The 18,557-nt window shown below is 35.4% G+C and overlaps 1 protein-coding gene across 1 annotated transcript in view; it reads left to right on the top strand.

The window, feature by feature from the left end:
- The window catches only part of LOC136028282 (uncharacterized), a 77,326-nt gene that overhangs the window by 20,594 nt on the left and 38,175 nt on the right, over window positions 1-18,557 (top strand). Inside the window, exon 4 of the mRNA XM_065706028.1 lies at window positions 1,458-1,637. Within this exon, the coding sequence (XP_065562100.1) occupies window positions 1,458-1,637 (180 nt within the window). The remainder of the gene's footprint in view (window positions 1-1,457; window positions 1,638-18,557) is intronic.

Raw genomic sequence — 18,557 nt, 5'->3', positions numbered from 1 at the left:
TACGATATATATATACATATATATATATATATATATAATATATATACATATATATATATATATATATATATATATATATATATATATATATACATAATATATATATATATACATATTATACATAATATATACATATATCATACATATATACTATACAAATATAAATACAATATATACATATCATATATATATATATATATATATATATATTATATATATATAATATATATATATATATATATATATATATATATATATATATATATATATATATATATATATATATATATTTCTAACAACGATATCTACTGAGATTCCAAATTTTTTTGCTTTTTTAAGGTTTTTGAATTGTTGTAATCCCTTGTGAAAATACATATACAAATATTTTTGCAATTACCTGTCATCGGGCCCCGGCACCCGGCACTCGGCAGGCTTCTGTGTATGGATTCTTATTGTCGCTTGTATTCTAACCGCATAAAATTCGCTGTCTTTTCATACTGTATTCTTTGCAATGATATTTGATTATTAATGCAAGTTTGATTTCTAACAACGATATGTGCAAAGCTTCAAACTTTTGGTTTCTGTTTTGGTTAATTTTTGCTTAAGGTGTTTGAACTTTTGTAATCCCCTGTCAAAAAATCCCTTATCACGTTTGATAGTTCAGGTGTTTCCAAGGAATCATCAATTGTAAATAATTGCAAATTTTCGGCTTTTGGGCCTTCCTACTGACATGATATAACTGAATGCGTTCAAACCTGTCAGCTTAATCACTTAACGAGTTGATTTTATCTAACAAAAAAAACTAATAAATTTCAAGATTTTCTGATATTTTTCAAGCTCGAATTAAAACATTAAAATTGTTGCTCAGGCACCACGAATATTTCTGCAGTTTACATAAAGAACTTTAGCAATAAAAAAAAATTCAACGTTTTTTCCTGTCTTAAAAAGACCTTGCATGTGCTTAAAACAAAAGAAATTCGGTAATGATATTTTTGAAATAAGAAATGAAATCGTTATGTGCAGTTCTAATCCCTTGTTGAAGTATAAATAGTATTTTCAAAAGATATTTGATTATTGAAGCAATCCCGATTTATTTTTTCCAAAATTAAGGCCCTTAACCAATTTGCTCTAACTTCTAACCTATCTAGATCGTTTTTTTAGGCCAGTATATCTCAGGATGGAAATTTTTCTGAAAAAGTAAGGAGCTGTTTTCGAAAAAACATTAGACACATACATAAATACACAATTATTGCTCACTTTTATATATATATATATATATATATATATATATATATATATATATATATATATATATATATATATAATATTATATATATATATATACATATTTATATATGCAAATATGCTTGTTTAATGAAACAGAATGCCTTTTCCAATCCTTATTTTAGATTAGTTTGTTATGAAAAAATATTCATAAGAGGAATTTCTTTCCCTAGGAATTTGGAATGATGTATGAAATTGCAATAGGAGCTGGGAACAATACATATTCTTCTATAAGAAAGGGGAAAGTTGGTTCCCTGTTGGACAAGAATTTTACAAGAACTATTGGTATCCTAGACGATGAAGAGTGGAAAGGTTTTTGGATATATCATAACCAAGAGACTGGAACAATCCAAGTATGAATTTATATTTTTTATTTTGTTCTTGCTCTGGTCAGAACGTCCAAATAATAAATGATTCATAGATTCGCATGAAAATTAAAACATCTATATCCTGCATATTACAAAAAGTATTGATTCACATATTCCTGTACTTCATGTGAATTTCGTATTTCACGTAAATCACGTATATGCATCGATTGTTGGAGCTTAAACCGTACAGCCTAAATATTCCAAGTTGAATTGTCAAAATACACATCAAAGATACTAAGCTAAATGGTCAAATATGAATCGGTAAAATAAGTAATAATGTAAATATTATAGACCATGTAAAAGTTCATGCATTTCTACTTCCATCTGTAACAAAAGCAAAAAAACAAAAGAAAAATTATTTGTTTGTTCTCTATATTCCACATAATCTTAAAATCATAACTCTATCATAAACGTTGAGTACTTTCTTGTAGCATAAACAATATGAGTTTCTTTTCAAAGGTCTCTTGACTATCAAATAGACCATCATTATAGACCGATTATAAAAGACCGATCATAAATACATTTTTGATTCTTGATGTAAATGAAGAACCACCGTCTCCAGAAGAAATCATAGCCACCGTCAGAAAGCTGAAAACTTCATTCCGCGATTTCAAGACAGTTTGGGTTGAGCTGCAGACTCAGATATGGAGAGACCAGAAAGTGCCCAGTGACTGGACGAAAGGAACCGTTATTAAACTCTTTGAAAAAGGCGATGCGCTTGTTTGTGGCAACTGGAGAGGTATTAACATAATGTCGATACCTAGTAAGCTTATGTGAATTATTATGCTACAACGCCTACAGGAGAAACTTGACCAGCATTTTCGTGATGAAGAACACGGCTTCCGACCTGAAAGATCATGTGCAGACCTAATTTTCACACTGAGAATGCAGGTTGAAGACTCAAAGGAATGGAATAAAAAGCTGTGTCCTCTTTTCATTGACCTAGAAAAGGTCTTTGACTCGGTTGACCGAGAAATCTTATGGAAAATCCTCAAATACTATGGAATACCCCCAAGATAGTAAAACTGATTATCGCCCTGTAAAACGAAACAGAATTCTGTGTTCGAACAGAACACCGTCACCTGAAAGAGGCCAACATTTCCATCACTCCACAATGGGAAGATATCATTGCAGCCCCACTTCTTCGTCATGAATGGAGAGGCTTTGTAGACGCCCTATGCGCCACTGATAGCTCAGGAGGATCTAAGGTCTAAGGTAAGGTAATAACAGCAATTAATTTTATTTGCCTAGTTGGTAAACTTAGTGTAGTAATAGGTGTTAGAATTCAGCTCCTGACAGAAAAACCATTACAAAGCTACTTGAAAAATGCCAAGTTTCGACAAAGGCTAAAGAGCGTTGATGTTTTTTTGGCTAACACTAACATCAGTTTGCACTCTTATAACAGTTTTAAGTGCTTTTATACGTGAGAGAAGCTGAAAATTGTAAGGTTTTTTTCTGTTGTAACCACTTCAGTAGCATAGAATTTAAACTTCTTCCGGAATAACTTTTGATTTGCTTGTAGTAAGTGGTAAAATTAATTTTCAGGTCGTCATAAATTAAATAAAACAGGAATTTGAATCTTGCTTCTAGGGGGAGGGGTCATTCTATTTTTCCAATCCTCACAAAAGAGTATACTCTTTGGCGGGAACATCTAAGTAGTCGACTAGAAGTGGTCTTGTTCATGTACAGTGACTTGAATAGTAAGTGAAACAACGTTACGGCTTTTGTAGGTGATTTTTTCTCGAATTACTCAGAATTAGTAGTTACAAAATTACAAAATATAAAAATCATAATATTTTACCAGTGAATTCTTTGAACTCAACAACATCACCAATGTTTTTTCTTTTTAAATAGCATAAAAAACATAAAATTAGCCTATGTCTGAAATTGAAATTGTTAGGGATCTTGTTGCTTCCATACAGGGCCTGCAGGTATCTCATCAAGAGTTCCAGATTGAAACTATGTATCTCTTATAGATTCCAAACTTATTAACTCTGGAAAGTCGATCCCAAGACTCCAAATGTTGATTTGTTTGCTTATTTAAAATATTTAAGATTATTCAAAGAATCCTGAAATTTCGTATGTATATTAAAGTTTGGGCCAAGAGCAAGATTAAAACGATCTGGTTGATATCCAGTCCATAGGCTAAAATAAATTTTAGAACAAGATGAATTTCGGTATTTTTTTTATGGCGGAACAGACCCATGCACTCTGGATCAGGTCTCATGGACCCACTGCATCCAGTAACAAAATTGTTTGTAAAGTAGCAGAAGATTTCTTTGGAAATTAAGCTAAAAGTAGCTAGTCAAAATAGAGAAAAGGCCTTAAGATTGATAAAAGAGATAAAAAAATTTTATAAGAGCCTTCTGATTCACAGATATCCTGAAAGCAAATGGAATTTATAGGGAAACAAAAACATCAAATTACCACCTTTGGAGGTATGAAATATTGCCTAAGGATGCAAGTGCCAATGATCTGGAATATCAAACAAAACACAACTTAGGAACAATAGGGAAATTTTTCCAAGACAGTGGAGAATTTCCCTATTGTTTTTAAGTTGTGTTTGTTTGACATGGAAACGCAGTGCGGTCTTCTTCGTGATTTAGATCTGGAATATACAACAAAACAACACAGAATGATATTGTATTGTCATGCTAAGAAATCAAGCGAAAGTAGTCGGCCCAAGCCGATCACAGCCCCAGTTAAAGATATAAAAAAGAGCATCGCTTTTCTTTTATTAAATAAAAAAACAAGTTTTTTAAATGAAAGTAAGGAACGACATTAAAACTTAAAACGAACAGAAATTACTCCGTATATGAAAGGGGCCTTTCCTTCTCAACGCCCCGCTCTTTACGCTAAAGTTTGACTCTTTCTCTTAACTCTACATTTTCAAACAGTAAACACTTTAGCGTGAAGAGCGGGGCGTTGAGAAGGAAAAGCCCCTTTCATATACGGAGTAATTTCTGTTCGTTTTAAGTTTTAATGTCGCTAGCCTAGGAGGCCTAGGTGCCCTCCAATTTTTTGGTCACTTAAAAAGGGCACTAGAACTTTTCATTTCCGTTAGAATGAGCCCTCTCGCAACATTCTAGGACAGCTGGGTCGATATGATCACCCCTGGGAAAAAAAAAACAAATAAACACGCATCCGTGATCTGCCTTCTTGCAAAAAATTTAAAATTACACATTTTTGTAGATAGGAGCTTGAAACCTCTACAGCAGGGTTCTCTGATATTCTGAATCTGATGGTGTGATTTTCGATAAGATTCTATGACTTTTAGGGGGTGTTTCCTCCTATTTTCTAAAATAGCGTAAATTTTCTCAGGATCGTAACTTTTGATGGGTAAGACTAAACTTGATGACACTTATATATTTAAAATCACCATTAAAATGCGATTCTTTTGATGTAGCTATTGGTACCGAAATTCCAGACTTTTAGACTTTTGGTTACTATTGAGCCGGGTCGCTTCTTACTACAGTTTTTTACCACGAACTGTTTGATAATAACAGTGCTAAAGAGTGACGAACATATAATTTTGATATGTGCTAGGCCATGATATAGTCGCAGGAAATTATAGAGAAAATAATCAAAACATGCTTGATCTTTTGTGACTGAATAAAAATTTAATAGGGAGACTTAGATACGGTACTAAAGGGATTGAAAAATGATTAGGGTTCGGGTGCTGATAGTGATATAGTACTATGAGGAATATAGTGGTATGAAATAGTGACATGGTGATATGAGGTAGTGCTATAGTGTTCACATGTGTGTAAAACTTTAAAAAAGTTTTTCCCATGCTGACAAATGATCTGCATTGCGCAGTTGTGCTGGCATCGATCTGCTGATTCATTGCCCTCGGCAGGAAGTACAATGTGTCCTTGAGGACAAATTATCCAACGCTTCCCGTGTTCTCCCCCAGATTTCTCCAAGTACCCATTCAGAGCTGGTTCAACTGCAGCTGAGCATACAGGGTCACACCTTTGAACCACGTCCCAAACCAAAAAATTAGCGACACCAAGTCTCGAACCCCGACCTCAGGATTTCAAGTCCGGAGCGTCAACTATTCGGCTAGGACGGCTGGTTACCTCGTGCGATATTTCCTCTAGAGAAAATGACAAAGGATAATTGTAATTACTCGTTTACTACTATCACTACTATTGGCAACTAATTGCAGCAACTAGCTACCTGAGGCCATAAACGTCACGTATGCTACTCTTATAACCTAAACAATTCAAAGTTTCCTCTTTGCTGACTCCTCCCATAACTTCCAATTTCCTGTATATCCTCTTTATGACTTTTTCCCACCCCATTACCATATTCCCAATGATTTAAAATAGAATTCACAGGATCACTTTGTCTGTCAACAATTAGAAGAAATTGTAGATATGACTGTTTTAAAATAAACAAGTGATAATCTCCTACGTTTTAGTCGCTAATGTTTTCCGCAAGTTTTTTTTAGCCAGGTTTGACGAGCCCTGGTAACAAATTGCTGGATCTTTTCCTGTTGCTAACAAAAAGCTATTAATTCTCAAATTGATCTTTATAGCCCTAATTGACCCCACTTTAACTCTAGAATAGACTCCTTCAGGTTCAAAGAAAAGATGACATTATCAATCGAGTAATAATCAACATCGAATCAGAAGAAATGCCAAAGGATAGTTTGGGTGCCGGCACCTCATTGCGGCACCAAGCCACCAGGAGAAAAAAAACCTGAGCATGCTCCTCGTTTGAATAACTGTTTATCAAGGATTATGATCTGCAAAACCGGGGTTGGATACCAATTTCCAGGGCTGTAGGTATAAAGAGATTGGGATCGTTAGGTTGCCTTTTACGGATAAAAAATGACAGCCTTCTAAAAATTGGGATTCATGGCCGTTTATCTTGGGTCAGAGGGAAAGCTGGAAATTTTAAAGTTGATTGATAAGAAGTCTTAAGAAAGGATTTAAAAGAAATTTGATATATTAAAAAGAATAGAGTTTTTTATAGGAAGAAAATAAGAGTAGGCTTGTATGCTTGTTGACCTCAGGGTTCAGTGATTATTGTCTTAGTAATGGTATTGGTAGAATGCCCACTTTAATCTCTATGGGTTTCTATGTCCCTAAATTTACTATCCCAGCATGCTTTACCAGAAAGGGTTTGCTAGACCTAAAAGAAAATTCATGGGAAGTAAGATTGATATTTTTATCACCATCTACAAGAAGCGATTGTCAGATCTCAAGAAGCCTTAGCACGACTTGTGAGGAAGTTTATTAATAAGCTTCTGCGACTCTCTCACTCAGAATCTGTGTGTGAAATAAAAAAAACTTGGTGATAAACATAGCTAGTGCCCTACTTGTACCTTTTCGGTGTCTGCTACGTGTCTTGCCTCTATTTGGAATGAGAGACAGAATGGGAAAAATTAGCAACGCTTTAATAGGTAGGTGCATTTCTAATTGACCAAAAATCAATAGCATTGGGATGCTTGTGCTCTCATGTTGAAGGGGTTGGAAACATGCGGATCATTTAAATCGTTCTTGTAGGTGGGAACAGGGTATTATCCTTGCGTACAATAGGTTATGATGAAGAAGGTATAAACTTAATCGAACTATTTTGAAGGATTTAATGGTCTAGGTGGCTGAGGATCATGTCTAGTCATCGGGGAAATCTCTATTCTTATATTTGGATCCTAATGCGGACAAAATTCTGTAGATTATAAAGGTTCCCTGAGAAAACAATAGCCTTGAAAAAAAAGTCCTGAGGAAAAAATATCTTAAAGTAATATGCAATACTCGTGTGTACATCGTCATGATGTTACATCACACGTGTTCTGCCATGACGTCATTTCCAATAAATCTACCAAGTCATGTAAGATTACGTCAACCCCCGTAAATCTATCAAGTTACACGACATCCTGTCATCCTTAATACAAGTAAACATTCCCCTATCATATCAGAACTAAAGAAATTTTGAAAAACGACTTTTAAAAAATGTCTTGAAAACGTCTTGAAAAACATCTCGAAGAAAAATGTCTCAAAAATGGCTTTGAAATGTTTTGAAATGTCTTGAAAAGCGTCTTGAAGAAAAATTTCTTAGTAAAACTCTCCCCGCTTGACTAGCAGACTTTAGCGAGTCCTATTATGTAACAAGCCCCAGAATTTCTTAGAAAAGATTCCCTATTACGTAAGAATGAAAAGTAAACAAATACTATTACCTAATTAACACATGCATCTCTTAGAAAGGCCTCTCTATGATGTTACAGACACCTGTATCTTTTATAAGATATTCCCTATTACGCAACAAAAAAATAAAAGTTTCAAAAAAGTTTCCGGATCGGAATTTGAAGAGATAGGGATGACTCTAAAATTGTAGAGGCCTAACTACTAGGCTGAGGTTCCAAACTGCGTAACCCCCACCTCTGGCTACAGCCCTAATTGAGGTATTGAAAATACTGTCTAAGTACCTGAGGCTTCATACCAAGTTTTAATAGTTTTAGGAACGCCTGTCATATATTACGCAGAAGGGGGAATACTTTCTTCCTCTCAAAAAGCAAAAAAGTAATAAAAGCACTATAAAAAAGAAATAAAAAATAAGAAAGAAGGTATTGATTAATGCAGAATTCACGACATGAGAGTGAAATTACCTTCTCCGGTGAGAGACCAAGAATCTGCATATCTTCAAAATTTTATATAGTTTTTAAGCTCTTTTGAATTGTCCATGTGAGGACCCGTGACTAAGAACTTAGCAGTTGACAATCCCTTGCATCCTAAAAGACACGTCAGTATTTTTCCTGAGATCAAAAATATCGGAAGAGTGAGCTTTTTTTTTACCGCGGTCAAAAAGGATCGTTCAATTTCTTGAATTTCCATTTTTTCGGAATGAGTTTTCGACTTGTATGGTAATTCCGCTCTTAGGTCTCGATTTCCGTTTATTTTGCGGATTATAAACGAGGTTTGAATTAAGAAGACAGTAGCTTTGATTGGGGTCGATATTTATGTGGTTTCTGTGATTGAACCCGATTGAAAGTGTTTTAAATTCGTTGCGGATAAAAGTTTGTTAATTACAAAAGGATGAGTTTTCAAATAAACTGGGAAGCAGGATTGTCAGTCGCCGGGGAGAGAGGGCGGAACGTCAGGGATAATTGGCCTCTAGCTTTTATTCCAAACTATATTTTGAAAATTACCTTTCTTCGGTATTTTCATTTAAAAAGAAGAATCCCCCCCACTAGGATTGAAACTACTTATTATCGCATCTTTATTTTCAAAAAAATATAGAAACTTTTCTCCCCCTAAAGTTGCGTGAATTTGCGCACCTTCAGAAAAAGGAGAGTTACGTTTAGATTTCACATGGATTTTTACAAAAACTTTGGGGTCCAGTAACATTAGGTATTTGATTTAGACTCTTAACTCTAGTTTAATTTTTGGCGTAATGTTTATAAAATTTAACATTCATTTTCGTTGGAAATGAGCTATACCCTAACCCCTATATATACCAACTCAGAGTATATATTTTACATTAGAGGGGAGGGGGTAAATTCATTTCTGACGTAAATGAATGGTAAATGTGGATTCAAGATGCAATTCCAACTGTAGAGGAAAGTTTGAACTTACCCCCCCCCCTAATGTGTAAATGTATACCCTGAATTGTAACATACCGTGAATTGATGTATAATATACCAATGGAGAGGGGGGTAAACATCAAATCTGACAAAAATGCAGGTTAAATTTGGATTCAGGATGGAATTTTGACTGTAGAGTTAAGTTTATTTCTTAGCTACCTGAATAGTCCGTTAATATGAAACTTATCTAATTTTAGAACCCAAAATATTCAAAAGTTACCCAGATAAACATAGAGTTAAAATTGGATCGCAACCAGTGTCGGAGCTTTTCGGAGAGGAAGTGAAGTGCTTAAAAATCAAACATATGCTAAAAAAATGCTTCTATGTGGCACAATTTATTTCGTTCTGATCCCCTGCAAGTTTTTTTCCATATATTTTGATAGGAAACTTGGAACGAGAAATTGAATTGTTCTTGTTTCGCATAGGAATTGGGAAACTACTGCCCCTCCCCTAAAGGCTAGACTATTTGTAGGTAATGTCTTCGGATATATCCGAAATACCTGAAAATATCCAAAATCTCAGCTAATTTATATGAAAATATTTTTTTACCCTCCTCTGTTAAAGCCTCCTCTATTTCGAACCCGAGCCCCCCCCCTATGCAAAATCTCATACGAGTTTAGTCTTTGATAACTGAACTTTTCGGTAATTTTTGGGAATGTGCCTTATCCACCGTACCCTGGGTATTTTTCTCTATCCAAGATTTCGAATAGTCATAGGACTTATTTTATAGTTTACCAGTAATTTATTTTTACTTTAATCACATATTTTTGAAAGGAAACTTGAATCAAATATTTAGAATCGAGCAATCAATTTCTCGCGTTTCTTATAGAGCCTCTTAACTTTCATAGAGACAATCAAAATCCTAAATCTGATTCTTCCCATTCATTTTTATTGCCCACATGTATATTTTTATTCCTCGTAATTTCAAACATTTACTGTACGTTATAAAAATGACAGATGTAGTAAAGATACTAGAGCTTTAGATTATTGCACTGATATTCTAATCCCGTTCAATTTTTTCTCTCATTTTTTTAAAAGAAATTTGAATCAAGAAATTTGAATCAAGAAGTTCGATTTCTTTCATTTCTAATTGAGCGTCGTAACTTTCATAGCAAGAACGCATTTCTAAATTTTATAATATCCATTCATTTTTATGTCGCTCATGCATATGTTTATTGCTCATGAATTTCAAATATTTGAATGTTTTTTATTCAGTGACTAAGCCCGTGCAGAATATAAAGCCATAAAGTATTTCATAAATTCAGCTTCGAATTACAATCTACGAATTCCACTTTGGTTCTTTCATTTTCAAAAAAATTACAGTCAAACAGGGGAGAATATCAGGTATTTTTATTGGGGGGGGGGTGTAGAAGAGGCATCCATATCTGGCTAGTCAAGGGGCATGAGAAGTATAATATTTTTTCTCTAATTTATTGGAGGGGATGACTGCCCCCTCCCCCCCCCGAACAACGCCCCTGTACTCACAACCTTAATGATTTAAAGTCTTTTCATCATCGTAATCACAACGGGAGCCATTACTTTTATTAATTCTACATAAAATGAAGTTAGTTTACATCGACCAGCAACAATTTGTGTCAGTTCCAAGTAGGATAATTTTTTGCAGCTTGAAGAAAGACAATATCCTTAGTAGAATTACTGAAGTGTCTAAGGCTTAACCGCTTGGCAGAATAACTCATGCCAGGTCATATATGGGTTTTTGTGTAAAGTTTTCCAACTTTCATTTATAGGAATGACTGAATACATAATTTGTTTGTGAGTTGGTTTAATATGTATGTTCATTTAATTTATGGCTACTTAAATTATTCAGAGGTGGCCAATAATCAGGCCTTTCTCTGTTTCGATATCTGGTGAAAGCTATCTCTATGGCTCTAAAGTCGATAGGAAGGTGTACTGCTTTTTGCATCAGTTTTGGCAGATAAAAAAGCTTAGGAAATTAAAACCAAGAAATTCTTTTCTATAAACTATGAACTATAAAATCATAAACCATAAGCCATGGAAATTCAAACCATATGAATTAAATTAAAACCATATTAATTAAGAACATATAACTTAAAACCAAAAAACCATAGAAATATTTTTTTTCTTACAAGTTCCCTTTTGTTCAGCATTGACAACAATGCAGGCATCGCATACAAAATAGCGGATTCGATGTCAGCTTTATGTAGCTTTTTTTTTTTAGGGCAAATGGTTTAAGACCCCAAGTGCTTCTGGTGGCACATAACGATTCTGTGGACTATTGTCCAAAGACTTTTAGTTTAATTTCAACATGGTCATTTCAAATTAATTTTCTATCCAATATGATAGTATATAAATGATATATAAGTAATTTCTTAGACAACACTGCCTTTCCATTTACAACAAATTAAGTGAAAAAACCAGGTTTTAATTTCAAGAAAGCAATGAAAAAAAAATAAGAACAAAACGATACTTTGATTTGAAAAAATCCGACTATTTCGGCCTTGGTTGGATTGGATTGGTTGGTCAGTAGAATTCTCCCGGACAATCCATTCTCACTGAAAATTCCCCCTGGAAAGTTCCATGGGGACGATTTCGTCTGAAAAATTCTTCTTAGCACACTTTCACTTGGAAAAGGACTTGCTGATTGTTTTTCAAATCATGCTAGAATAACCCCTCCGCGGAAGATTTCCCCCAGAAATTCCCTCCTCCCAGTTGAAATTTACTCCGCAAAAAGTTCTTCTGTGGAGAATTCCTCCCGCGGAATCCCCCTCACCCATGGAAAGATCCTTTAGAGCTAGATAATTCCAGCCTGATGAAAATTTCCCTCGGACAATTACCCTTAACATCTCCGTATGTAAAACTGAGTCGAAAAAGAGAAAGTAAGACAAATAAAAAGAATTTCGTTTAGGAGTTATGGAAAATGTCCTCAATATGAATTTCATCTCAAAAGTTCACCCTCCAGAAACTTACCTCCTTACGGAAAATTATCCCCGTGGGATATCCACCAGTAGAAAATTAATACCCTCTCCCAATTTGTTTTATATATAGATAAACTAGCTGTTGGGATGGCGCTTCGCGCCACCCCAACACCTAGTTAGTGGGGGCGCTTCGCGCCCTCCCCCAAGCCCCCCCCCCCGCGCGCATAAGTCGCTAAGCGCCATATTAGTTACGCGCCATTGTAGTTGTGTCCCTGTGTCCCACCTGTGAATGTGGATAGATATATATATGTTTTTAACTACGTAAAACTTGCGAATATACAACATTATTTGCTGTCCCATTGTGTGTCCCCGTCGTCATTTATATATCCCCCTGTGCCCCTGACGTCCCCATTGTTGTTGTGTCCCTGTGTCCCGGTCATCATTTATATTCCCTGTGTCCCGGTCGTCATTTGTGTCCCGGTGTTGTTTTCTTTTTAGTTTTGTCAGTCGACAAACAACTTCATGACGACATACAACTCAATCTTTATAATGACGTCAGTCGACAAATATGACATCAGTCGACACACAAACATGACGTCAGTCGACAGACACACAAAAAAACAACTTATTTATATATATATAGATATGAGGGGGTTTACCCCTTCGTTAGTACCTTGGTCTTTACACTAAAGTTTAAATTTTGTCCCAATTCCTTAAGAATTACCGCTGAATCACAAAGACCGTAGAATACATAGTCAAAATTACTAAAAATACTTTAGCGTAATTAGTGAGGTATTAGGAGGAGGTGAACCCCTCATATGCGTAATAATTTCTGTTCGCTAAAGTTTTAATGCAGCTCCTTACTTTCAGTTGAAAAAACTTCTTCATGTTTATTTTTTCATTGTTTTTTTAAATAATGCTAGAAAATCCTAAGCTCCCTTCATGGAAATTTTCTTCCTCCCGTGAAAAATTCCTCCATGGAAAAATCCCCAAAAAGAAACAACAAATAAACACGGATCTGTGAGCTGCCTTCTGGCAAAATATTCAAAATTCTATATTTTTGTAGATAGGAGCTTGAAACTTCTACAGTAGGGTTCTTTGGTACACTGAATGTGATGGTGTGATTTTCCTTAAGATTTTATAACTTTTAAAGATTGTTTTCCCCTATTTCCTAAAATAAGGCAAATTTCCTCAGGCTCGTACCTTTTGAATGGCAAGCTTAAACTTGATGAAACTGACATATTTAAAACCGGCATTAAAATACGAATCTTTTGATGTAGCTATTGGTATCAAAATTCCGTTTTTTAGTTTTGGTTACTATTGAGCCGGGTCGCTCATTACAACAGTTCGTTACTACGAACTCTTTGATCAGACAAGTTTTCTCAGGCTCGTAGCTTGTGATAGGTAACATTAAACTTAACAAAATGTAAATATTCGGGATCAGCATTATAGACCAATTCTTTTGATGTATCTATTATTATCAAAACGATTTTTTAGAGCATCGGTTGCTATTTACGCGGGTCGCTCCTCACCACAGTTAGTGACCACGAACTGTGATAATTTTTGTGTAAACCATTGTACATATCGGTTAGTGACAGTTAATTCATTTTAATCACTAGATATTGCAACTGCTAGTAGGCCTACTAAGTCACTGAAAAACAGTTAGTTTCAGTAAATAACAAGTACTTCAGGAAAGTACTTCAAAAATCACTTAATTTATTAAAGTACTGGGATTTTTTTTTTTTTTTTTTTTTTTTTTTTTTTTTACTGATATCAACCACTGAAACTCTTTATTCATTCCCTTTCCACAAAATCCATTTGAAAAGCCATCTTACTGAATGCAGACTGCTTTCATCAAAGCTCTTTCTTGCTTTTAAATTATTCATTAGAGTGAAAGTAAAGATGCTTGTTGCATGACAATAAATACAACCTAAGCGGAAATTTTGGTTATAAATGAAAGAATCCTTTCTAATTCCTTGTGCCTCTACACGTCGGTGAAGGAGACATGTTGTGACGGGGTCTTGTTTAAGGTACATTGATAAAAAAACAGGACTTGAAGTATTTAATTGAATTAAGGGGAATAGTATGACACTTGGGGTAAGAAGGAATTGCTTAGGGAGGAGGAGGAGAGGGCTAGATGGTCCTTACCTTTGGCCGATGTGTGGAAGTAGGGACGAGAGTGTAGGTCATGTGATGTATGAGTATGTAAAATTGAGTGAATTGAGAAATGAAGCGTATGGAAAGTGTAGGTTTGATGAGAGATAGCTGGTGAGTGTAATGAAGGATGAATGTTTTACAAGTGTTAAAAATTTAGGAATAATTTATCAGGTCTACAAGGGAGCACAGAAGTATATTTTTGTGATTTGTGCTTTTCATTGCTTATGTTATGTTTATGTAATGTCAATTATTTAAAAGTGAATTTTCTTTTTTACTTTGTATTGCCATAGCCTTAGGACATCTAGCGCTATAAGGACGGGATTTGAAATAAGGACTAACTAAGGACTACAACTTATTTGAGATTAAAATAAGAGATCTGAGTAATGAGGCCCTTCTAAATGGTAAGTTTCATGAAGATCCGATCACTCCTTCGTATGTTAAAAATACGTCATTTTTTCTAATTTTTCAGAATTAACCCCCCCCCCAATAGAGCGGATCCGTTCCAATTATGTCAATCATGTATCTAAGACTTCTGCTTATTTTTCCCACCAATTTTCATCCTGATCCCTCCACTCTAAGTGTTTTCTATGATTTTAGGTCCCCTCCGAAAAAACACTCCCCCCAATGCCACCAGACCCGGTCAAGATTTAAAATAAAAGCTTTGAGATACGATATCCTTCCAAATATCAAATTTCATTGATGTCTGATCACCCGTTCGTAAGTTAAAAATACCTCTTTTTTATTTTTCAGAATTTACCCCTCCCCCCCAGCTAGTCCAAAGAGAGCGGATCTGTTCCAGTCATGTCAATCATGTATCTAGGACTTTTGTTTATTTTTCCCACCAAGTTTCATCCTGATCTCTCCGCTTTAAGCGTTTTCCAAGATTTCGGTTCCCCCTCCCCCCATTGACACTACGCTTCATCCCAATTTCTTGGCTCGAAGCGTTTTCCAAGATTTCTAATTTCCCCCTACAACTCTCCCCAATGTCAACAGATCTGGATGGGATTTGAAATAACAGCTCTGAGACAGAAATTCCTTCTAGATATCAAATTTCATTAAGATCCGGTCACCCGTTCTTAAGTTAAAAATACCTCAATTTTTCCAATTCTTCCAAATTAACACTACCCAGCTCCTCCAAAGAGAACGGATCCATTCCAATTATGTCAATCACGTATCTAGAACTTGTGCTTATTCATCCCGTCAAGTTTCATCCCGATCTCTCCACTCTAAGCGTTTTCCAAGATTTCTGTTTCCCTCCTCCAATCCCCTATGTCACTGGATGCAATTTGAGTCGATAATGGAGCATCTGAGACATAAGATCCTTCTATATATCAAGTTTTATTCAGATACGATCACCTATTCGTAAGATAAAAATACCCCAATTTTCACGTTTTCCAAGAATTCTGGTTTCCCCCTCCGACTCCCCCCAATGTCACTGGATCTGGTCAGAATTTAAAATAAGTGCTTTAAAGCACAAGATCCTTCAAAATATCAAATTTATTAAGATCTGGTCACCCGTTCGTAAGTTACAAATACCTCATTTTTCCGAATTACCCCCCCCCAACTCCACCAAAGAGAGCAGATCTGGTTCGGTTATGTCAGTCACGTATCTTGGACTTGTTTTTATTCTTCCCATCCAGTTTCATTCTGATCACTCCGCTTTAAGCATTTTCTAAGATTTCCGGTCCCCCCCAACTGCCCCCTCCAATGACGCTGGATCCGGTTGAGATTAAAATAGAGATCTGAGTAATGAGGTCCTTCTAAATATGAAGTTTCATGAAGATCCGATCACTTCTTCGTATGTTAAAAATACGTCATTTTTTCTATTTTCTCAGAATTACCCCCCCCCCATAGAGCGGATCCGTTCCAATTATGTCAATCATGTATTTAAGACTTCTGCTTATTTTTACCACCAATTTTCATCCCGATCCCTCCACTCTAAGCGTTTTCTATGATGTTAGCCCCCCCCAAAACAAACTCCCCCCAATGTCACCAGATCCGGTAGAGATTTAAAAAAAAGCTTTGAGACACGATATTCTTCTAAATATCAAAGTTCATTGATGTCTGATCATCCGTTCGTAAGTTAAAAATACCTCTTTTTTATTATTCAGAATTTACCCCCCCCCCAGTTAGCCCAAAGAGAGCGGATCTGTTCCGGTTATGTCAATCATGTATCTAGGACTTGTGCTTATTTTTCCCACCAAGTTTCATCCTGATCTCTCCGCTTTCAGCGTTTTCCAAGATTTCTGGAAAAAACTTGACACTGGATCCAGTCGGGATTTAAAATAAGATATCTAAGCTACGAGGTGCTTCTAGATATAAAATTAAATAAAAAAATAAGTTTTTTTAGATGAAAGTAAGGAGCAACATTAAAACTTAAAACGAACAGAAATAACTCCGTATATGAAAGGGTTTTTTTCTCCTCAACGCCCCGCTCTTTACGCTAAAGTTTGACTGTTTCTCTTAACTTTATTTTTAAAACAGTAAGAAACTTATTAGGTTTTTCGACTATGGTCAATAAAATGGCTATCTCAGAATTTTGATCCGGCGACTTTTGGGAAAAACTGAGCGTGGGAGGGGGCCTAGGTGCCCTCCAATTTTTTTGTTCACTTAAAAAGGGCACTAGAATTTTTAATTTCCGTCAAAATGAGCCCTCTCGCGACATTCTAGGACCACTCAGTCGATACGGTCACCCCTGGGAAAAAAACAAAACAAAAACCAGAAGACATCCGTGATCTGTCTTCTGACAAAAAAATGCAAATTTCCACATTTTTGTAGATAGGAGCTTGAAACTTCTACAATAAGGTTTTCTGATACGCTGAATCTGTTGGTGTGATTTTCGTTAAGATTATATTACTTTTAGGGGGTGTTTCCCCCTATTTTCTGAAATGAGGCAAATTTTCTCAGGGTCGTAACTTTTGATGGGTATAACTGATCTTGATGAAACTTATATATTTAAAATCAGCATTAAAATACAATTCTTTTGATGTAACTATTGGTATCAAATTCCATTTTTTAAGGTTTCGGTTACTATTGAGCCAGGTCGCTCCTTACTACAGTTCGTTAACACAAACTGTTTGGTTCATTAAGATACGATCACTCCTTCGTAAGTTAAAAATACCTCATTTTTTCTCATTTTTCAGAATTAACCTTCCCCCTCCCAACTACCCCAAAGAGAGCGGATCCGTTCTGGTTATGTCAATCATGTATCTAGGACTTGTGCTTATTTTTCCCACCAAGTGTCATCCCGACCCCTCCACTCTAAGTGTTTTCCAAGATTTTAGGTTTGCCCCTCCCAACCCCCAACCCCCCAATTTGACCAGATCCGGTTGGGATTTAAAATAAGAGCTCTGAGAAACGATATCCTTCCAAACATCAAACTTCATTAGGATCTGATCAACCATTTGTATGTTAGAAATACTTCATTTTTTCTTTTTTCGAATTAACCGGCCCCCCACTCCCCCCTCAGACGGTCAAATCGGGAAAACAAGTATTTCTAATTTAATCTGGTCTGGTCCCTGATAGTCTGCTAAGTTTCATCGTCCTAGCTTACCTGGAAGTGCCTTAAGTAGCAAAACCGGGACCGATAGACAGACAGACTGACAGAATTTGCGATTGCTATATGTCACTTGGTTAATACCAAGTGCCATAAAAACTAATATGTAATTGTTCTGTACTCAATCTTTTCTAACCAAGCCTTTTTTTAAGCAGAAAGATTAGGACTTTACTAAATTAGAAATTATTTGCTGGACTCCTTTTTGGTTGAATCAAATTTTGTTTGACTCATCTCAGGAAATGCCACGATTCAAACCTGGATAAGAATATTGAGTAGAGGGTGAATAAAAGAGGTATAAATCCTTAAAGAATGAGAAGGGAGGTGGTATATATACAAAGGGTTTAAGGAAGGAATTAGAAGTATTGGCCTTCTGAATGTTGTTTTTCGTATGGATAATCCGTTTTAAATTAGAAGAAATTGTAACGCTAAGCAATTTCATGTAGAGCGCAGAAATTTCAGGCAGGTTAGAACTATAAAAAGGGAGCAAGAATTGAAGGAGGCTTAGTGGCACTATTGTCGAATTGTAAGGGCTGAATCTCATTTCTGAATCTGAGTAACCAGTTTCTAAACTAATAAATTGCGATTAACAAAATCAAATGCTTTTTAGAGATCGATGGAGACTAAATTCAGTCAAGTGCTTCTAAGGAATTTTCACAATGAAGTCAACAAAATAAACAAGGTAATGGGAAGTTTAGGTAGATTTG

Source organism: Artemia franciscana, chromosome 6 (assembly GCF_032884065.1).
Source record: "Artemia franciscana chromosome 6, ASM3288406v1, whole genome shotgun sequence".
Taxonomy (NCBI): domain Eukaryota; kingdom Metazoa; phylum Arthropoda; class Branchiopoda; order Anostraca; family Artemiidae; genus Artemia; species Artemia franciscana.
This window is presented reverse-complemented; position numbering and strand designations above follow the sequence as displayed.